Here is a 22,632-nt window from a genome sequence, read left to right as displayed (position 1 = left end):
AGCCATCACATTTCAGGAGCTTGTTTTTCTACCTGTTGCTGTTGACTTGCTAACTGCATCTGTCCTCATTTGTACATGTGATGTCAGTTGATGCCTGGACCAACAGGTATGTGTGTAAACTGGAGTAACAGATATGCAGTAAAAGTTTCACACTGATCTCTGGTCCATCTGCTGTCAAAATTTCTCTGGCACAGCTGCTGGGCTTGCATGTATTAATGCTGAGCTGCTTTTGAAACTGGCCAGTATATTTTGATGGTTGCATTAACACAGCACTAACTGGGAGAAAAAGTTGGTCTTTTACTGATTCCCAAATTCAGTATCTGATCACTGACTGATCAGCATGTTAAAAGGATAATTTGAATGTATCAGGCAACGTGCATCATGTGATGTTTGAGACAAATCCACGACACCAGATGCTTTAATTACAGAGAACATATATTTACAGTCTTGAAATCCCTTCTGCAATTACCGCAGATTTTACATAAACATGGTAGGTTGGGGAATTACTGTATGGAAAGAAAAGGGAAATGCTCCACAGAGGGTGTTAATCAATGCTGTCAAAATCCTCTGAATGCCTCATGTAGATATACTTCCCTATAGCCATACAGTGACAACTCTGTACTTTTTTCTTTACCAGAATGCAGCATTTGGCAAAAAGCCATAAAAAGTGAACTACTGGCTGAGACAGGATGGTCTATCCCATCTCTGATACAGACCAGTAGTAGATGCAGAGGAATGAGACAAGCATCAGATAATACATTTCTTGCACATCTTGCGGACTTTCCATATTCACTTCAAAGTCATGTGGGCTTTTAAACAATCTCCAGCTTCTTTGCATCCCATGTCCTCAGCCATTACTTCTGGCACTGCAAACACATACTCTCAGATGCACTGGTTCCTCAGCCCTAACTCAGACCATCCACATCGCCTACATAAGCTAGCACAATAAATCGAAACACGAGGAACAAGACTTCGTGGTGGGACGGTGTGGCAGAAAAGCATCAGTCAGCCCTGAAGGAGAAATCGGTCTGTGGAGGTGCTAAAAACATCCAATTCAGCTGAAGTCACTGAGGATGAAGGGCATTATCCAGACTCTCAACTAACTCAGTTTCCTGGTTTGAACTCTGTTTCAACATCCTGCTAGGCTTGGCCCCTGTTGGGTCCCTGATTACCAACACCAAGCATGTGATAGTTGACTCATGTGCTCCCTCCCACTGAGGGGTTGAGTAGCTGGGGCTACACCCACTATAGCCACATAGCTTTAAAAGCACAGGTTACTAAGGGGGAATCTATCTAGTCCGAAGTGTAAAATGTTGTGGACTGTGAAGTGGACTGGAAGGAATCCTTTTTATGACACCCAGGCATTACACTAATTCTGACCTTCATCTCTCAGCTGTGACTAGAATAACAGGACCTGCAGATCGTAAAAGCAGAATCTCAATGAGACCCGTGATACAATTCTGTTAATATACTGTTGGTCAAGTCACCAAGTAACCTGAATTTTCCCACAGGCCATTGCTAGGCCACTGGCAACAAATCTGTTTCTTTTCATTCCTTTTTCTTCATCTGTTATATAGCAATAATGATATTTGCTTTACTTTGTTACATACTTTGGTGTCTACAGATGAAAAGCATCTGATCACAACTGAAGTGTGAACAGACAAATGGAAAAAATTACTGGAAAACTTAACCAAGTGGCTTCAAACCTTTGCAGTTGTTTGAATCTAATATCCAGCTCTGATTCAGGTGGTATTCTCTTTTTGGCACCACCTGTTGTTTCAGTCTATTTAAAATCCTACTTTTGCAAACATTACACCATGTGCCTATGCTAATCCTTCTCTCTCAACACTAAAATCTGTTTTGAAATCCCAGTTGCCTTTCCCCAGTTGTGTAACATTTTGGTTTTTTGAACCCTTCCTGAGCAAAGAGCAAAACCATTTCCCTAAATGGAGAAAAAGGGGGATTTTAAGGCAGATTTCATCTTCAACCTTTTAATGCAATAGTATAAGGAGAAACAGCGGGTTGAAAGGCTGTGGTCAGAGTTGATAAGGGCTCTTTCAAAGAGTCCTGTGGAAGGGTTTGCTGTTGTTTCTCCTGCTTCCCAGTAAGTGATACAGGAAAGCTCTGCATCCACCTCCAGGTGAGGCCAGACTAGTGAATACTGCAACCACAACTGTAGTGCTTTCAACCATGCATCTCCAAGCAGCTTTTTTCTACCAGTCTCTGATCTGTCTGTGGTTTTACACAACCTGACTGAACAAGGAGGAGTTTATTCAAATGGAGGAAACAGTGGTGGATTAGTAATGCTGTGTGTGTGTGCTCGTGTGTGTGCGTGTGAGTGTGGCTGATTTCATTGAGCAGCAATTTGTGCTCTAATAGTTTTATTGTTGCTGTGCTACAGTTCGGAAAGGAGCTGAAAGGGCTCAGGAGTGGTGACAGCAATAGCAATAGAGGTGTTAAAGAGAATAGTCTATAAAGAAACACAATTTTTCCTGCTGTTTTTAAAAGCTGGGATACATTTCTTCCTGTAAGCTTTGAAGGGACTCTTACAGCTCCCTGAAAAGCAGGAGACAAGTGTAAATTACCGTCAGTTTCACAAGGACAGGGGCACAGGAAAAGCTGGAATTTTAGAAATTGATGTATTTTTGCTGCCAGTCAATCTCCCCTTTGTTTCCGTGGGTGGATCAATGTGATCGATACACGAGATAGCTGTGTGAGACACAGAAGAAAAGCAGTGTGAAGCAGAAAACCTGTGGGGCTTCACAAATCACCCTCCTTTCACCTCCCGCTGCTGTCTCCACCCTCGGTATGCTGTGACTCCTCCTGGAAAACAGTGATGCTAAAGTCTGCCTGGGCTGGATCAGCTCAGTCCCGTGCAACGCTTTAGCCAGCTGGCAGTGCAGGAGAGCTCTGCTCCCCTTGCTGCTGCCACCTCCTCCTCTGCACGGGGGAAAGCTCACACCCCTGTGTTCTCCTGAATGCCTCAAGCTAGCTATGAGAAAACAGCTTTTTAACCTGTTCAAATGAGCTGGAGTCTTAAAGGGATTAACTTGTCTGGCAATTGAATTTGCAAAGACTGAAAGCCCAGGTGCTTTTGGGGGGAGTGGAGGACAGTGCAGGCATGGGACTGTGACTACGTGGAGAATGTGCTCTGGGGCTACATATCACCCATGCTCTGCTCTACTCACCCTTTCGCAGAGGACCATGGAGAACATGTGCTGAGACCAAGTGCTGAGCAGAAGCAGCATCGAGCTGGTGAAGATGGAGAATGGCACAGCAGACGAGCAGAACCAAACTGGGCTGCCATCAAGCCAGGAGATCGTTACAGCTGAATACCAAGTGGTTACCATCCTCTTGGTCCTCCTCATCTGCGGACTGGGCATCGTGGGCAACATCATGGTGGTTCTGGTGGTCCTCAGAACCAAACATATGAGAACTCCCACTAATTGCTACTTGGTGAGTCTGGCTGTGGCAGATCTCATGGTGCTTGCGGCTGCAGGACTACCCAATATCACAGAAAGCCTGTATAGATCTTGGGTGTATGGCTATGTGGGGTGTCTCTGCATCACTTATCTCCAGTACCTAGGGATCAATGCTTCTTCTTTTTCCATCACTGCCTTCACCATTGAGAGATACATAGCCATCTGCCACCCAATCAAGGCTCAGTTCCTATGTACTTTTTCAAGAGCTAAAAAGATCATTATTTTTGTCTGGGCTTTCACCTCCATATATTGTATGCTCTGGTTTTTCTTGCTGGACCTTAATACAGTAGTCTACAAAGACACTACTGTTGTGTCCTGTGGCTATAAGGTGTCTAGGAGCTATTATTCTCCTATCTACATGATGGACTTTGGCATATTTTATGTTTTGCCAATGGTACTGGCTACTGTCCTCTATGGCCTGATTGCTAGAATACTCTTCCTGAACCCCATCCCTTCGGACCCAAAAGAGAACTCTAAGACATGGAGGAATGACGTTGCTCACCAAAGCAAGCCTGTGAATTCCAAGATGACTAACAGGAATTTCAATAGCACTGTTGCTTCTCGAAGGCAGGTAGGAACAGCAGCTTGAAATGGCTTTCTGAGACCTCAACCCAACTAGTTTTAGAGATCACCAGTCTAAACCTGTGAAGGGGGTTCATATGTGTATATATATATATATAAAAATATACACATATATATATTCTTCCTTTTTGGTAAGTAAGCAAGATGAAATTCTGTTATACATATATACATACATATAAATATGTATTTTTCTTGCCTATTCATTATTACCTGCTGCAAGAACTGAAAAACAAATAGTATTTTATTTCCTATATCAAAAAACAATTAGGAAGTATCAATAAAGAATGAAACATTTTTAACCATAATTTATATTACAACATGCTAGTACTCCTGCCACATATACAGAGTGACTCAAGTTATTTTTGAGATCTAAAGAGAAAGAACTAATCCTGGAATTTGGGAGACTGGGGGTTTTGTCCCAGCGCAGGCACTGCGTCACTCTGCAAACACAGTAAAGTTGTTACTTTTCCTGCCTATAGCTCTGGTGGGAAAAGTCTGCTTAAGCAAGTCTGTATATAAAAGTGCTTTGTAAATGCTAAATATCTTTGCTATTCTGTGTCTCATAAAATAGCTTTATGTATTGATGCCTCAAATCTGAGGCATAGGTTCGACTAGCTTCTTTTAATATTGTTAAATATGTATGCTGCAATGTGTAATTATACAAGTAAACTATAGTTAGTAGATTAATTTATGTCTATTTGCAATAAACCAGAGTGCCTCACAATCACACAGCAGGCAGCAAGTAGCACAGCCAGGCGCAGTGCTGAGAAATGCAGGGCACATCGCTTCCCAGTGGGATCTCAGGAGCAGGCTTCAGTGGGTCAGGCAGCTTGATGTGAGTGGCTTGGCTCACACCCCTCAGCAGCTCATTTGCAAAGTGGGATGCTTCTACCTCCCTGCACTGTCCAGTTCCCTTGGGAAGCAAAGCTGAGCTGTGCAGCCTTTCAAACAAGCTGAGTGCCCTTCTTGGGTGACAGGTTGAACTTTATATTCTTCTTATTTTATGTAGATTGCTATGGTTTAATGAGAGGGACCATTTTCCCTTGTTACAGAGATGGCACTGACCTCAAAAGTTAGCTGAGCTGCCTGCTAGAGCACGGAGCCCTCTCAGAGCATTAGAACTATGCTTAACTGAAACATGAGGGCTAGGTTATACTTAACTATGTGTCTCCAATTATAGCTGATAGTCAAAGTAGATGTGTTTAATCTTGTTTTTCTTTGTCCATTAATTAGTAGAAGAACAAGATAATCTGCTTTTCAAGTTCTCAATATCACTTTAGTATACATGCTTGATTACGTGTATTTATCACTTGAAAAACAGACCGATTTTTTACCTTGAGCATTGCTGAATGCGGATACTGTTATATTATGAAACCTAAATGTGAGGATTGCAATGTGATATTCCTTCTCTGAACTGTGCTTGCACTACAATGATGGAGTTGCATACAATGTCCAGCATGTGATCTGTAGAAAAAGTGACTGAAAATGTGGTGTAGTCTTCCTATTTCTGTGACAGTTCTCATATCTACCCAAGATCATTCTACAGAATGAAATCTGTGCATGTTCCTGTGGTGGGTTGGCTCTGGCTAGCATCCAAACATCCACCCAGCTGCTTGCTCATTCTCAAATCCCATGAAAATTGGAAGAAAAGGAGCAAGAAAGCTCATGGGTCAAGATAAAGATAGGAAGATCAGTTATCAGTAGTTCTCATGAGAAATGCAGACTCAACTTGGGGAAACTTAACTTTATTTATTGCCAGTTTATTGCCCCTTGCTATAGGCACGAGTTATACTCAATTGCTTCCATGAGGCAACCAGCAGCATGGGTCCAGGGAGTGTTGTGGTCAGGTTGCAGAGATTCGTCTCTGTCACTCTTTCCTTCTCACTCTTTCTCTCTGTTTCACTGTGCGTCCTCCATGGGCTGCAATCCCGTCAAGTGGTGCTTGCTTTGCCAAGAAGCCTCCTCTCTGACTTTGATATTCCCTCTCCTATTTCTCACTCTTTTGTTCTCTTCTCCCCGTTCTCTCTCCAGCATTTTTGGTTTTTCTTAAATACATTTTCACACAGGCGCTGCCAGCTTGGCTGATGGGCTCAGCTGTGTCCTGTGGTGGGTTTGCTGGAGCTGGATAGAACTGCTTGTGTCTAGCACAGGGCAGACCCAGGCCTCTTCTCAGAAAGGCCACCCATGCAACTTCCCAACTTGGACATGGGAATTCAATACAGTTCCACTGAGTGATTATGATTAATTATTATTACACTTAATCTACTATGAGCTCACATTTATATAATGCACCAGAATACAACAGTAAGTTAGATAGGTTTCTTCAACTATCAATCATGAAGGTTTAACTTAGGAATTTCTTCATGAGGATTAATCCAACATGGCAGTATGTGAATTGATTTCTCCATCTAGAAGAGCTCTCTGCTCAGGAAGGAAGCAAATATAAAATAAAATAACCATTTCCTTATAACTGTGGAGGCCATTTACTTAAGCTGAGGAGAAGGGGGCGGGTGGGAAGCTCAACAGTGAGATAAACAGGAGGAGGGACGTGGCTATTGCTGAGGGAGAACAGATGGACCATGTTCAGCTTCATTAGAACAGGTATTTTCAGTCTCTGATGTAATGCCAGCACTGAAGGGCAAAAAAGCAGTCATCAGGTGGTCAAAGGACTTTTTGTTTTCAAAATAGAATGACAATTTAGAGCATTCTATGATTTAGAAAGAAGGCCTGGAATATATTTTGTAAAGGCGAGTCAAGCCTATTTTAATATATTTTTGATGTGAGATGCCTAGGGGCGTGCTCTGAATAAAGCTATAGCACACCTCCAATGAATGGAAATCAGTTCTTCCAAGTAGAAAGTGGTCGTCTACTTACTTATTCCATTCCCTGCCACATGATTTAAATGTCACTGAACTAGTTCTAGGAAATATTTATTTCATTACAGTGTTTGGAAAGCTAGCAGGAACAAAATCTGTTTACTAAAGGATCAATATCCCCAAATCAAGAGCCACCAATGGACAAAGCCTTCAAAGTACTCTTCAGGCCCTCCTGAAGTTTTCATTCAAAGCACTGCCAGACATACTGAACAAGGAAGAAGATGAGCAAAAAAAAAAAACAAGCCCCAACAAAAAAGCCAAAACCAGGTACAAAAATCAGTCCTTTTTTAAAAAATGTCGAAAGAGAGGGAAAGACACAAAAAAAGCTTTATTTTCTCATAAAATAATATCTCCATTTCCAATACATTTTTGTTTCGCTGTACATCTGTTACTGCTGATATTGGACAATTACTGAAATTATGAGATATTTGTTTACACTGCAAACTACAGTTCTACCAAGGAAAGGAGCACCAATACATGCCCATAGGATGCGCCAAACTCCATTCTTGCATCCACTGTTGAAGAGCTAAATCAATGACACTCATGCAATATTTATTCTGTTTTGCAGAACTGTACTGAATAGCAGGGTATGATAGATGTACTAAAAGTTTGGGTTTTTTTTTAAAAAAAACCCAAACAAACTAGTTTTACTGACAGCCAGGCGCTGGCTTTCCTTCGTACATGGGAGTACACTTCCAATTCACTTTATACTTTCCATCACACTCCTGGTGTCCCAGAAGGCACAGACACCAGTTCATTTTGCCTCTTCTTTGTCAAAAACTAAATCCTGTGATCCACTTTTTGCGGAAAGCAGTAAGAGTCATTTATTTCCTTTGCAAAGCTTTTGATCAGCCACTACAAGTCAATAGATGACACCTGACTTTGTCCTGAGGGAAGATCTCTGCCAGAAGAAAGTAAGATACTGGTATGCTCCATCTTCAGAGGAATTGGTTTGTGCTCAAGACTCCATGCCATTAGGCCCTGAGGAATCAAATAGTGTTACGTTTGTTTACAGTATTGAAACATGCAGTTAAACCTTCAAGCATGTGTTTAGTTTGTGCCTAAAGAAAAATCTTAAACACCTATTAGGTCTGATGGAGCTCGTGACGACTGTGTTGAATGGGCTTTCATCTGTGCTTTGCATAGAAAATAACCTTGCTAGACTGAAGTTCATATATAGCTCTGAGAAAACAGAATGATACAATTCTGGTGTACACATTTCCTCAAGTTGAACAGGAGGGAAGCTGAGAAAGTACAATATTCCAGCACCCTTCAGCTGAACCCAGGTCACAGTAGCTGAAACTTCAAAGCTTAACAGAGGAAAGATCAAGAAGATTAGAGGATGGTATCATGACAAAGAGCATCTCTTAAGGCCAGACAGTTCAAAGTCCTATTTATGTGATTCAGAGACAAAGAAAGAACTTCAATGCAAATTCAGTGTTAAGATTTATTTAACAACTATATGATCATTTGTACAGATGATCACAAGTCCCAAGGAAGTGAATTGAAGTCAATTTCTACTCACTCACCAGAAAATACGGACTATGAATTCGAAGCAGTCCAATTACAAACATATTCTATGATTCTATCTAAGGAATCCTGGACCTCATGAAGCACTAGGGAACTCTAATTGTTGTCATGGAACTACGGTAAAAACTGCGTGTAGTGGCAAGAAAGATTGAATGTGACCCAAAGGATCATGAGCTAAGAAGAGACTTCATCCCAGATCGTTCAGGACCTTAGATTAAAGAAATTTCCCTCCAATTCTTTGTTATGATTTCACAGAATCACTGGGTCTGGCAGGCACCTCTGCAGATCATGCAGTCCAACCTTACTGATAATACCACTTTCAGTGGTGCTGTGGTAGACTGAAGACATCTGGCTTGCTAGCCTCCGAGGTAGCTGTTCTTCTGCCACTTTGCATTGGTTTCTTCATTGCAGTTGCAAAGGCAGATGCAACAGTTAGATCTTTTACTTTTCAGGCATGCATATAATTACATTAGTTTACCAATTTGTGTCTTTGCTATTCCAAAATGGCCTGTTATTGGTACTTGCAAGCCATCCATATTGTTGTTTCCTGAAAACACATTCGCTGACTGTATCCTAATCAAAACGAATAGCAACTGAGCAAACATTAACTGCAGTTACAGGCATTTATCGCACATAAATAGTAATGTGTGCGCATAAATTCAATCTGGAAAAAATACAAGTGCCTGTACCAAAGGTTTGGCCAGATTGTCCATTACGAAAAATTGCAGACAAACCAGATTCAATATAATCAGCTCATTGCCTCTATCAAGCAGCAGTTCATATTTAACTCACATTCACATACATTACAGCTTCTACGTAACACATGCCTGAAATTCAAGCTAATAATTCTTTAGTCTTTACTCACAATCTTCCTTTCTGCATCTTTACACCATAAAGTACCATAAATGTAATAAATTAATCTCCGCACTTCTTTTTCTTTGCTTTTTCATTTACAGCACCACCCTTATGGCAGCTAAGAGCCCAGGGATTGTCTGGCTGATGTGCTCATGGAATCACAATTTGAGCTATGTGCTTCCTTTTCTCTTCGCTTCCTTTTCTCTTTCCCATATGTTACCCCCCTGTCCAGTCCACCAGATCACATCCTAGTTCTGGCTGTATTGATCTTTCCCACACTTCCATTTTATCCCACCTAGTTCAGTCAACATGTCCCAGATTTTTTTCTTGTCCATCCATAATATGAACACTGAATTAGATATTTGCAGGTAGATTACATACTTTCTCCAAAGGAATTCTGAGTTTCCTCAGGTATCAAGGACTGTGAAAAATAAATACAGCCTTAGATGTCAAACATGTCTGCTTATACTTGAGATGGGATCCAACACACTTAACACTCACAGAATCACAAAATCACAGAAACACAGAATGCTTGAGGTTGGAAGGGACCACCAGGGGTCATCTAGTCCAACCTCCCCACTCAAGCAGGGTCACCTAGGGCACATTCATTGCTTAGGATTGTGTCCAAATGGCTCTTAAATATCTCTCCAGTGAAAGGGACTCCACAACCTCCTCTCTGGGCATTCTATTCCAATGCTTAGGCACCCTCACAGTAACGAAGTTCTTCCTCACGCTCAGGTGGAACTTCCTGTGTTTTAGTTTATGCACATTGCCTCTTGTCCTATCAACTGGCACCACCAAGAAGAATTGGGCCTGTCCTCTTAACACCCTTCCTTCAGATAATTATACACATTGATCAGATCCCCCCTGAGTCTTCTCTAGGCTGAACAGGTCCAGCTCCCTCAGCCTTTCCTCGTATGAGAGATGCTCCAGACCCTTAATCATTCCAGTAGCCCTTGGCTGGACTTGCTTCAGAAGCTCCATGTCTCTCTTGTACTGGGGATCCCAGAACTGGACACAAGTGCAGGTGAGGCCTCACCAGGGCTGAGTAGAGAGGGAGAATTACATTATGTATATCTCACAAAGTTAGTTGCTTAGTCCAATCAAATTATCTAACACCTCTCCACAGTAAATTAAAATAGGTAGGTTACTCTCTAGAAAAAGTCCTCTCTTTTAGACACTGACACAGTACTTGATGGCCTGTATCACATAGAAACACCTCTGTTCTCTCACAGCAGAGCAAGCACATATTTCAGCTTGCAATGCAACATGCGTTTTCTATGGCTTACATGGAATACTCAATCATATCACTTGGTTTCACTTACAGTTATATTTTATTTATTTAATCTTCCTCATTGTACAACTTCTTTTGGATTACAAAATCACAGACTGGCATACTCAATCTTTCTGCATCGCAATGAACACCACCAAGAACAAGAAAGAATAATAAGAATGATACTGTTACGTCTTTAAAACACCAGAGTAACTCTATAGCACAGTAACTTAGTAAGTATGACTATTACTTTTACCTATCAATTTAAGACAGATTAGTATTCAAAAAAGGAAGCAACTAGTGAACTGTGAGTACCATGGTAATGAAAATGTCTTGTAAAAGCACTACCTTAGAATGACAAGGTTTCGGAGCAAGAAGGAAACAGAGAATACTAGTTCAGAATCAAAATATTGGAAATCTGTTTAGAAAAAAAATTTTAAATATTTTTCAGAATGTTCTCAGAAACCAAAAGACAGGGCTTGAAGAATGGTTGTGTGCAGCCAGGAAGACATTCAATCTCAAGCACTTCCTAAGTGCACAGAGGCACCCATCTGCCGGCCTGATCCAGTCTCGAGGGAGGTGTGTTGCCTGCCAGGGGCTCGGATCAGGGATGTTGCTGAGAGGCTGCCTGCTCTAGTAAGTCCTGCTGACTATTACCCCCTTCTAGTGGTCCATGTGGGTGCTAGAGATATAGATAGCAGTAACCTGGAGAACAATAAGAAGGAGTACAGAGCCTTGGGAGAGGTGGTTAGGGGCTCTGGTGCTCAGATAGCTTTTTCATCTATTCTCCAGGACAAAGGGGAGGACCTTAAAAAAGCTAGGTGCGTTTGGCAGGTTAATAAATGGTTAGAATGGTGGTGCCATAGTCAGGGGTTTGGCTATTTAGAACATGGGGCTCCATTTGGGAGGCCAGATCTACTGGAGGCTGGTGGAGCTGGTCTGACAAAGAAGGGGAAGAGCTGTTTTGGTAGGAGGCTTGCCAGGCTGGTCAAGAAAGCTTTAAACTAGATGCGTTGGGGGAGGGGAGCATTGATCCATCCCAACACTCCTGGTCAGTTGCCAGCACCTGTAATAAGTGCTTGGAGCGATGTAGAGATGTTCCAGCTGCCCCAGCCATTGAGTTGGCTGCATTTGGAGCTCGGCTCAGATGCCTCTATACAAACGCCCGTAGTATGGGGAACAAGCAAGAGGAATTAGAGATGTGTACAAGGCTACGGGAATATGATGTCATTGGCAAAATCTTGGAACAGTTTCTCCTGGAAAACATGCTAAGGCACATGAAAAACAACGAGGTGGTTGGTGACAGCCAACAGCCAACATGGCTTCACTAAGGGGAAATCCTGCCTGACCAATTTGGTGGCCTTCTATGATGGAGCCACGGAACTGATGGACAGGGGCAGAGCAGTTGACGTCATCTACCTGGACTTGTGCAAAGCGTTCGACACTGTCCCGCATGACATCCTTGTCTCTAAATTGGAGAGACATCAATTTGATAGATGGACCACTCAGTGGATAAAAAACTGGCTGGATGGCCGCACGCAAAGAGTTGTGGTAAATGGCTCGATGTCCAGTTGGAAACCTGTAACGAGTGGTGTCCCTCAGGGATCGGTGTTGGGACCGGTCCTGTTCAACATCTTTGTTGGTGACATGGACAGTGGGATTGAGTGCGCCCTCAGCAAGTTTGCCGACGACACCAAGCTGTGTGGTTCGGTTGATACGCTGGAGGGAAGGGATGCCATCCAGAGGGACCTTGACACGCTTGTGAGGTGGGCCGATGCCAACCTTATGAAGGTTAACCAAGCCAAGTGTAAGGTCCTACACCTGGGTTGGGGCAATCCCAGGCACTGCTACAGGTTGGGCAGAGAAGAGATTCAGAGCAGCCCTGTGGAGAAGGACTTGGAGGTGTTGGTTGATGAGAAGCTTAACGTGAGCCAGCTTCAGTGTGCGCTTGCAGCCCAGAAAGCCAACCGTATCCTGGGCTGCATCAAAAGAAGCGTGACCAGCAGGTCGAAGGAGGTGATCCTGCCCCTCTACTCTGCTCTTGTGAGACCTCACTTGGAGTACTGCGTACAGTTCTGGTGTCCTCAACATAAAAAGGACATGGAGCTGTTGGAGCGAGTCCAGAGGAGGGCCACGAGGATGATAAGAGGGCTGGAGCACCTCCCATATGAAGACAGGCTGAGAAAGTTGGGGCTGTTCAGCCTGGAGAAGAGAAGGCTGCGTGGAGACCTCATAGCAGCCTTCCAGTATCTGAAGGGGGTCTACAAGGATGCTGGGGAGGGACTCTTCCTTAGGGACTGTAGTGGTAGGACAAGGGGTAATGGCTTCAAACTGAAACAGGGGAAGTTTAGACTAGATATGAGGAAGAAGTTCTTTACAGTGAGGGTGGTGAAGCACCGGAATGGGTCGCCCAGGGAGGTTGTGGATGCTCCATCCCTGGCGGTGTTCAAGGCCAGGTTGGACAGAGCCTTGGACCACGTGGTTTAGGGCAAGGTGTCCCTGCCCATGGCAGGGGGGTTGGAACTAGATGATCTTAAGGTCCTTTCCAACCCCTACGATTCTGTGATTCTATGATTCTAATATTCCGAGTACACTTGAAGTATGGATTAATATGAAATCATTCAAAGCCTTTTAATCATGTTTTACTAGCATGTATTTAAGAGTGATTTTAATGGAGCTGACTGTCCTCCTGCAAGCAATTCAAACTCATGATTATCAACATCTATCCTTTCTGTGAGCAATGAAATTATAATCTACATAGCCAGAATGTATCCTCTGGTTACAGGAGTCGCTGTTTCATTGAAGTGTAACTTCAGGTACCCAGAAAGAAGGACTAAAGAGAAGGTAAAAAGTAGTTCTTTAGTCTATCAATAGGCAACAACAGGTTTATGTCAAGAAGAAAGGAAATAGTAAAACAAATCACAGCCAAAGAAGCAGTTGTAGCTCACCAAAACCAGTGCCAATGCCTTCCAGTTCATGCACGCAGAGTTAGCCAAGTCATCTGCTGACTTACGTGAGGCCGTGCCACCGTACTATCCCACTGTCACATCTCACTGTACTTTCTGCGTTATTAATTTTTTTCAAATTTCGTTTAATGTAGAGACTATAAAATACCATATATACTAGAATTCAGAATTAAACTATTTATAAGAGAACAACTCCTTTTACAGTAGTGGGGGTTTTTCTTATATTTTTATTATTTCTTGTTCACTTCATTTCATCTATCCTGGGTATCCCCAAAGGCTGTTTTTTTCTTTATTCACGCCAAATTCACACAATAGATCAAAGTTCTTATAGTGATCAAATTTTATTGACAATTTTTTTTTTCCCTGGCTATGTAAACTTTAATTGACGTTTCAGAGTAAATATCAAATAATGAAGATCTAATTAAATATTGAGGATTTGAGGAATAGAAATATATCTAATTTTTATTTGCATTTTTTTGGGTTTTTGGAAATATTTTTAGGGTGGCTGTTAAAGCAGATAATCTGAACAGGTTTCAGGTTCAATTACTCTACAGACTATACTACTCTGGAGAAGGAGATCTAACGTGGTTGGAACAAATGGCTTTAGACCCCTTTTTCTCCATTTGAATCAAAATCTCCTTCTAGCTTGAGAAGTTGCAAAGTCCAAGGTCTGCAACAATTAGCTTATTGGGATGTCACCTAGAAAGAGTCATTTAACAAAAACTAGGAAGAATTTAGAACCAGGTATTTTTGTCCTTGTTACTCTAGAAAGCCTTTCTGCATCAAACGTTGATCAGAAATTCCCAGCTGGAGAGCTTTGTTTTTGTTTTCATTGGCCCTAGAGATGTAGCAATTCACATGTTCGTTCCAAGATGAGTTCTAACCCACCCCTCTTCTGTCTTCCTCTGTGCTTCCCTAGGTTACCAAGATGTTGGCCGTGGTTGTGATCCTATTTGCATTTCTATGGATGCCCTACCGCACACTGGTTGTGGTCAATTCCTTTCTCTCCAGTCCCTTCCAAGAAAACTGGTTCCTGCTATTTTGCAGAATCTGTATCTATTTAAATAGTGCCATCAATCCCATAATTTACAACCTCATGTCCCAGAAATTCAGAGCAGCTTTCAGGAAACTCTGCAACTACCAGCAGAAACGGGAGAAGAAAACGGAAAATTACAACATGGCCCTAAATTATAACGCTGTCAAAGAGTCTGATCACTTCAGCACTGAGCTAGAAGATATTACTGTCACCAATACCTATCTGTCCTCTGCAAAACTGTCCCTTGGCGACACATGTTTGTCATCTGAGGTAACAGCTAATGTATTTTAATGTTTGGTGTAGAGTTCTTACGAACCAGAGCATGTTCATGTGCATGCGGCTGTGCTGGGCTAGCTCTCAGCTGGGACCAGGGGAGGCTGGCAGTGACAGATGATGCACCATCAAACAGGGCATGGTAGGGTGGGAGAACTGCCCAGCTCTGGAAAGTGATACATGACGTGACTGGGAGGATCTCGGTATGGGGAAGGATGATGAGAAACATGCAGGTTAAGCTTTACTCCCTGATGAGCAGAAGGTAGTGGTGGAGCATCAGAGTGGTGCTTTGGGCATGGTGCCTCTTGCACATGTCTGGCTGGAGAGTGGGCATTGGTGTCTGAGCTCAGTGATTCCTCCTGGTGTGCTCTGGCTGCCCACAGGAAGGCAACAGCGAGTTTTCTTGTACCTCATACCCTGGCTCCTGCTCGGGGTTGACTAGCCCAGTGCCACCATGCGGCTGGTGCTAAAAGAAGACACAGACCTTCCCCACACCAGCATTCTGGTCCTGAAAGTCACATCCATTTCCATGCTACCTGCACCATCCCTGTGTGCAGCACATCTCTCTAACCCATCTCTCTTCTATATGATAATGCATGTTACTGTTTTCATAATGCTTTTTTGCACAATACTACTTAAATGCTCAGAAACTTGTATACCTTAGCTCTTACCATACAAAAGATCCACAGAAAGGCTTAGCTTTTCACTTCCTTTTGCAGATGATATGAAAATGAAAAATATTTCTTTCTCAGTTTGCTTTTTCTCTCCTTATTTTCAGGCCTGAGGCCCACCTTGTCCTGAGAACACAGCCATATAAAACCTTTGGATGCTGTGTTCCCACCAACCTGTATGAAATGTAAAGGCATTTCTGCTCACACAATTGCAGGAGTTACCATACATGTCTACACACCTGTCTGTGTCTTAGAAGAAAAAGCTGCATCCTGGGGAGCAAAAAGAATATACTACTGAGTCTAACTGAATGAAACACTTAAGACAATCTTAAGCAGATGAGTTGGCTACAGTGGAATACCCAAGTCCTTCGTCTCATGTATCAGCCAAAGAGTGGTCTGTTCTCAGAAAGAGCAAGGCTGCCCAGGACATCTCCTTGGATGCAGAGAGGGGCAGCAGATGATGTTCACCTCCCATGAGGCTGAGAGGTGAGGAGAGGAGCTGCCCTCCTGCGTGGCTGCATCAGGCAGAACCAGCAGTGCTCGTCCCACAGCACCCAGAACCGCTGCTGACTGCAGTGATCACCTACCTTTGACTTCCCCAACCCACATCAGTGCAAATCTAATTACAAGCATCTTTACACACTTCAATAAGCAGACATCTGATGGAAAAGAGCACAAATTTTGTCTTTGTTTTTTTTTTTTTAACTTTGAACTGCATGAAATAGGAAGACCATTCAATGAATTTGCAGCAGGGAATAAACAAATTAAAAACTCAATAAGAAGCTTTAAAAAAAGCTTTATTTTTTGTCAATCTAGACTTTTTACAAGGGCATGTAAGGATAAGACAAGGGGGAATACTTTTAAACTGAAAGAAGGTAGATTTAGATTAGATATTAGGAAGAAGTTCTTTGCTATGAAGGTGGTAAGACACTGGAACAGACTGCCTAGAGAAGTTGTGGCTGCCCCATCTCTGGCAGTGTTCAAGGCCAGGCTGGATGGGACTTTGATCAACCTGGTCTAGTGAAAGGTGTCCCGGCCCATGGCAGGGGGGTTAGAACTAGATGATTTTTAAAGTCCCTTCCAACACAAACCATTCTGTGATTCTATGATCATAGGATTATATATATATGTACCACTTTAAATGTAAATTTCAGCTAATGTTGAATCCTGTTGGAGCTTGACAGGTACTGAAGACTATTCTACAGACTTTTACTAGTTAATATTATCTTGGTTCAACAATAGTTGTGTCTTAGACTGCTACAGGGGGTTTATAAGTTTGGTACAGATGTCTGGGGAAAAGAGGAAAATTCAGTGAAAAATTACTCTTTTTTTATTTTTTATTTTTTCTCAAAGATTATCCATTAAAAAACTTCGGGGCATAAAAACGTTGTCAGAAGAGAAGTCACCATGGCTTCTCACTTGCCAGCAATGCTGTTGGCATGCTCTTCCCTCATGGGCCCATTTCAAGCAGCCTGGGACCACAATCTCCCTACTGTAGCTGCAGTCAAAACAGCTTTGGCTTTGCTCTAGACCAGCTCGTGTTCTTGCTAGAACTTCATTTTCCCATTCCTGTGCAGCAGTAACAGAAACTCTGGAAGATGCCTGTGTATTCTTGTTTGCTATGAACATTTTGCACAGCTTTTTTTACATGACATTTAAAAAGCTGTAAACCCCTAAATGTTCCAGTAAAACACCTGTCTATCTGGTGTGGATGTAAGAGGTAGCCTCATAGCACTAGTAAGGCTTTCCCGTCCAGTTTTCCTTTGCATATACAGCTGCTTCCCCAATTCGAACCACTTTCACAGTCATGTGAACTGAAAATATTGATAGGCCCCACATTTAGATTTTGATGTGAATCCCTGACTTCTGCATCCAAAAGCCCCTATTCAACACCATCTGGATGGCAAGGAAGAAGTGAAGAGTCTGTAACCTGCTCCATTCACATCCTTGCTTTATCTTCTGTTTCAACCTTGGAGAGCTTCACAGGTACTTTCTAGTTCGACAGAATGATGGCAGGGCATGGAAGGGACCAACAGCAGGAGGTTTTCAATCAGCAACACAGATGTGACAAACTTCCTCCAGAAAGGACTTTCTATCTATCTTTTATTTCCATCAGCACTTGCCTTTTCATTTTGGTGAGCAGAGGGAGCAAGACCACAGGGATATCCTGCTTCTGAAGACTTTTACCTGGAATTATGGGGGGGGGGAAAAACCACCTCACGTGTGGGCAGTTATCAGGGACAGGCTGTACACTGTCCTGGGAAGCACAGGACCTGACAGAGCTTTGGCTGGAGCAGAGCCAGCAGCTGAGCCCATGCAGGCTGTGTTGCAATGACGTTTTGTATATCCTCTGCATTGGGGCTCTTTTTACTTGATTTACTGGGGCTGAGGCTTGCCAGCTTGTCTGCCTGAGCAGCACAGGCCACCAGACACATGCACTAGGTCTGTTTCTGTGCAGATGCTCCACCACCGTGGCATCTGAACACCCATATAAAGGGTGCAAGGGGGATGTCCAGACTCTTTGCTGCTTTTGAATAAGAAAAAATAAAATGATAGAGTAAGCCACATGGAAGCCAAGCAGGTAAAGCTGGCCAGTGTTCAAGAGTCAGAAGAATACGATGTTGTTCAAGAGTTAGAATTTATAGCAATTCTATCTCATATGTACAATACCACTACAGTGACATACACTCTGAACAAGCCTTTCCTTAATAGAGACTGTTGTGAAGTTATAGTTCTACAGCATTTTACTGCTCACACTTGTTTAAAGCTAGTTTGCTATTGTAAGGGGAAGTCAAGGAGAAGTACCACATAATGTTTGCCTCCAAAGCAACTGTCACAGTAAAATGAAATTATCTGGGAAACCTTACACAGGCATTTATATTTACTTAGCCAAGAGACATATTCAAAATAAAGGCAGGTTCCTCTATCTGCCTGAGCAAAGCCTTCGTGTGCAGTCGGCCAGCACCACTCACAGCTAATCAAAGTGGATCCCCGGTTGGTACTGGAGAGGGAGCGTGTGGAGGTGGCTGCTGGTGGAACCGGCATGTGGAAATCCTTTTGCTTGTCAAATGCTGTTGTAAGTCAGACATCTATCCAGTGCTTTCAGACCAGGCCCTACCTGCCAGATGTTCTAAAAAGGTGCCACGACTAGGTCTTTTTCTTACTTCAAAAGCAAGTAGACCTCGATGATAAGCATCAGGCAAAAACAATGCCTGCCACGGAAACCTGCCTGCGCTGTTAGGAACACAACTGGCTGGGTGAAGAACTGAGCTAAGTATTCGTGTAATAACAGCAACACAAACTTACACTTTTATCTTGACCCTTTTCAGAATACAGACTGAACTGCAACTCTTATAGACTGACAGTATCAGAAAGAAATTCCTTTATTTGCCTTTTGCTTAAAAAGTAACTTTCTGCTTTCTGAGACTCTGTCTCCATAGTTCTTTTTTTTTCAGATGCTCAGATGAGGTATGTTAGCCCACATTCTTAGTGAGATTTCATCAAGGGCTAAAATCTGTGTAGGTAATTGTGCATGCACCATCACTTAGAATAAAAAATGCAAGGTATTATTTCATTGTGATATTTATTTGCTGTAACAAAAATGATTGAAATGAAAATTGTGTGCACCAATGCAATATCTAAAATTGCAGATTTAAGAGTGTGATTTTGATTAAAAATGTGCTGTGATTATCTTTATAGATAACATTCATGAAATCTATGCTAATTTTGTACAGATTCATACAGCTAACACTACGAAACTTTGTTAGATACCTTGTTAATGTGATTTTAGATCTATTTCCATGCTTGCCCTTGTGTTTGTAACAGCAACCAGCTTTTTTTCTTGTGCTTAGATGTTGTAATTAAATATGAGGGTATGTATTTATTTAAAAAAAAAAGTGTGATTTTAAGTTTATTAGTAATAACATAAAACTTTTTTGCTAGAAGTGAAAGTGGCTGGATGTCAGTTACTGACTGCAGTAATATAACTATTTATCTCTATAGACTTATTTTGTGGATAACAAGTTCCTTTGCAAAATTTAGTTTGAAAGCATTATCTGATAGGCAATTCATGTCTGTATGCTCATTTGATGGCTTTGATGTAAGAGATTGTAGTCTTTTTGCAGTTTTTTGTGCAACTTTCTCCAACATGTAACAGAAGAGATGCTGCTGTAGCATCTGGCTTTTGGAGCTAGACTACTTCCCATGTGAAATACTGAGATACTGGAAGCTTCAGCGTTGGTAAATTATGGAGGTAAGAAAGGTTACGTGTATTTAAAACATACTTTGGTTTAAATTAGTGCAGGATTTCTCTGAGGGCAAAGTTAAAGATATATCAAAGCAGCTCCAATGTAGTGTGAAGCGATTTATGACGCTCCCATAGAAGTGAATGGCACGAGTCAAATGGTAAGGCTCTCACTAGCTTCCCTTCAAAAACAATTATCTGATACAACAGACTGAAGTGCTGATACTACTTCAGGTGCTCCCGCCTTTGCTCCCCCAGTACACAGTGAATGCTCAGATCAATGTCTTGGCATTTGGAAGCAGACAAATATTTCTTGGTTGTTCTTTCAAAAGCTATTCTAAAAAAATAAAAAAAATAAAAAAATACAGATCTGATCATTGTCACCATGGAAGAAAACAAAGAATTATTTTCAGAACGTTCAAAGATAAATTGTTTTTTCAACAATGCTGCAAATGCTTATTTCTTTCTCCACTATTGTTTGAATTCTACTGTGTACAGTTTTAGTTGTTACAAACTGCAGTGAAATTTCAAAATGATCTTTCAGTACTTTTTGTTATTTCTTCTTCAGAATTGTTTTTTTGCTGTTTTGTTGTTTTCAATAAGGGATTGTTTTCACCTGATTCATTCATTACTACTGGGATACAGGGATACAGCAAATGCCAGGAAATAGGTTCAGCCAAAGTGACTGGGACTCCAGAATTCCTTAATATGGGACCTGAATGCTAGAAATTTGAATTCACTCAAGAGCAGTTAGTTTAGAAGGAATTACTTTTTGTCCTACCCAGAGTAATTCTGACTTCATTTTGTCACTGCATGAGGTTTATAAATTTGTTTATTAATATGATTGCAAAATTGTTCAGAGAAATGTACTGTTCATAAATGTAATCCTTCTAAAAATGAAGAATATTTTTTGTTCAAAAGAAGCATTTTGTAGCTCTTTGATGCATGCCACTCTGGACATTACTGTGATGGAATTTTATTGCTACTCTAAATAAATGTTGAACAAGATAATTATACTGCAACTTTAATTTTTTACAACCACTTGAATACATACCTTTTGCCTTCCTGTCCTTGGCAATGGGCAGATAATGCAACAACATCCTTTGTCATCTGTAAGGGAATGAGCATTCCAAAAAAGCAAGCTTTGTTTCCTGAAGGAAATGCAGTTTGACAGTAGTTTAGCAGTTGCAGTCCTTAAACAGGAGAGGATTCATGTGAATCCTTGTCCCTGCTACAAGGATTACTTACGCATTTTGCACTGGGCAGCGTTAAACAAACACAAAACCAAAAAAACCTCAAATAAACAGACAAAAAAAAAAAAAAAAGTAATCTTTGGAGTAGAAGCAGAGACCAGAAGCCACTGTGGTCTTTCGCCCCACAATCAGCTTAGTGGGTTCCCCTACTTGGTGGGTACTGCCTTACCTTTCTCATGATGTCAGCCACTTGTGCTTGGACTCAGCCTCAAGTAAAGGAGTGGAAGTACTTGGTCTGCTCTGATTTTCCTGCAGATAATGCATAGGAAACTCTCTGTCCTGGAGAATAGGATGTACACAAAGGCTGAATTCCCGAGAGGCCAGACTAAAGCCAGGTGTATGTCTCTCATTTCTTGGGTAAATGCTCTATCAGTGGTACTAAAGACAGGTGGCTCATTCTCATGACAGATCTTGCTGACATTTGTGAATCCCAGGTAGTAGGTTTCTTAATTTTTTCACTTAGTACCCAATTCAAGTTGTCTGCTTGGGAATGAATAACCCCATACATTAGTACAGGCTGATTTGCTGGAGAGCAGCTCTGCAGAGATGAGGCACTGTGGATCCTGGTGAACAAGCTGACCATGAAGCAGCCATGAGACCTTGCAGCAAAGAAGACCACTAATCTCCTGGGCTACACTAGACAGACCACGGCCAGTAGGTAAAGAAAGATGATCCTTCCCCTCTGTTCAGCACTGGCAAGACACATCTGGGGTGTTGTGTCCTGTGCTGGGCTCCTCAGTGCAAGAGAGGACATACTGAGATGAGTCCAGTGAAAGTCCGGAGAGATGAAGGAGCTGGAGCATCTGACATGTGAGGAGAGGCTGAGAGAGCTGATGTTGTTCAACCTGGAGAACAGCAGGCTCAGGGGAATATTACCAGCATGTGAAAACACCTGATGGGAGAGAAAGTAAACCCAGGCTCTTCTCAGTGGTGCTCAGTGACAAAGCAAGAGGCAATGGGCACAAACTGAAATACAGCAAATTCCACTTAAACGCTGGTTAAAAAACCTTTTATTGTGAAGTTGTCAAACACAGGAGCAGATTTCTCAGAGAGATTGGCAAGTCAAGTTTAACTACAAACCTCACTCCCACAGCTTTCCCTAACAACTCTAGATCTTATCAGCTGAGTGTTTATTTGCTCCCATTCAGATGAACTTTGTTATTTGGTGAAGATGCATAATTGTCCTATTCCTCTGCACTATATTGCATTTCTCTTCCTTTTATTGCAAATGCACAAGGTAGTTTTTCGAATTGTTTTGAAAATTCTTGTGAAGTTTTACATACATGCACTTGTAAGGGTGATTTGATGTATAGAGCTAAACAGTGAGGAGAATGGCATTTGGTATATTTTGTTAATATTGAATGCCTAATGATCTGTGCTACTTCAGAATATTCAAGTTCCCATTTATTCCCACTTTTGCATATCTATGAAATATTTTTCCTGAGAGCTGCTTCAGTTTTATTTTGGTAGTAGATGTTGCCACAATTTTGAGTAACAGGTAAATATCACAATATTTGATATCATAGCCTGGTTTTGTATGCTTTTGTGTCAAGAGAACATGCCTGCATGGTCTGAGACTTCTAGAAAATTAT

General features: G+C 41.8%; 1 protein-coding gene across 1 annotated transcript; it reads left to right on the top strand.

Moving 5' to 3' along the window:
* The first annotated feature begins 2,669 nt into the window (after positions 1 to 2,669).
* Positions 2,670 to 20,763, top strand: TRHR (thyrotropin releasing hormone receptor). Its single transcript, XM_030507661.1, has 3 exons — positions 2,670 to 4,053; positions 14,484 to 14,870; positions 15,652 to 20,763. Exons 1-3 carry the CDS (start codon positions 3,262 to 3,264, stop codon positions 15,655 to 15,657), a joined length of 1,185 nt encoding a protein of 394 aa, XP_030363521.1. The 5' UTR covers positions 2,670 to 3,261; the 3' UTR covers positions 15,658 to 20,763.
* The last annotated feature ends 1,869 nt before the right edge of the window (positions 20,764 to 22,632 follow it).

This window comes from Strigops habroptila, chromosome 1, assembly GCF_004027225.2.
Source record: "Strigops habroptila isolate Jane chromosome 1, bStrHab1.2.pri, whole genome shotgun sequence".
In the NCBI taxonomy this organism is placed as follows: Eukaryota; Metazoa; Chordata; class Aves; order Psittaciformes; family Psittacidae; genus Strigops; species Strigops habroptila.
The sequence above is the reverse complement of the archived record's forward strand: the minus strand, read 5'-3'. Positions and strand labels throughout refer to the sequence as shown.

Bases quoted from the DNA above. Each gene is read 5' to 3' on its own strand.
- TRHR (XM_030507661.1), top strand. From the start codon at position 3,262: ATGGAGAATGGCACAGCAGACGAGCAGAACCAAACTGGGCTGCCATCA. The intron at 4,054-14,483 runs GTAGGAACAGCA...GTGCTTCCCTAG, and splicing joins CTGTTGCTTCTCGAAGGCAG to GTTACCAAGATGTTGGCCGT.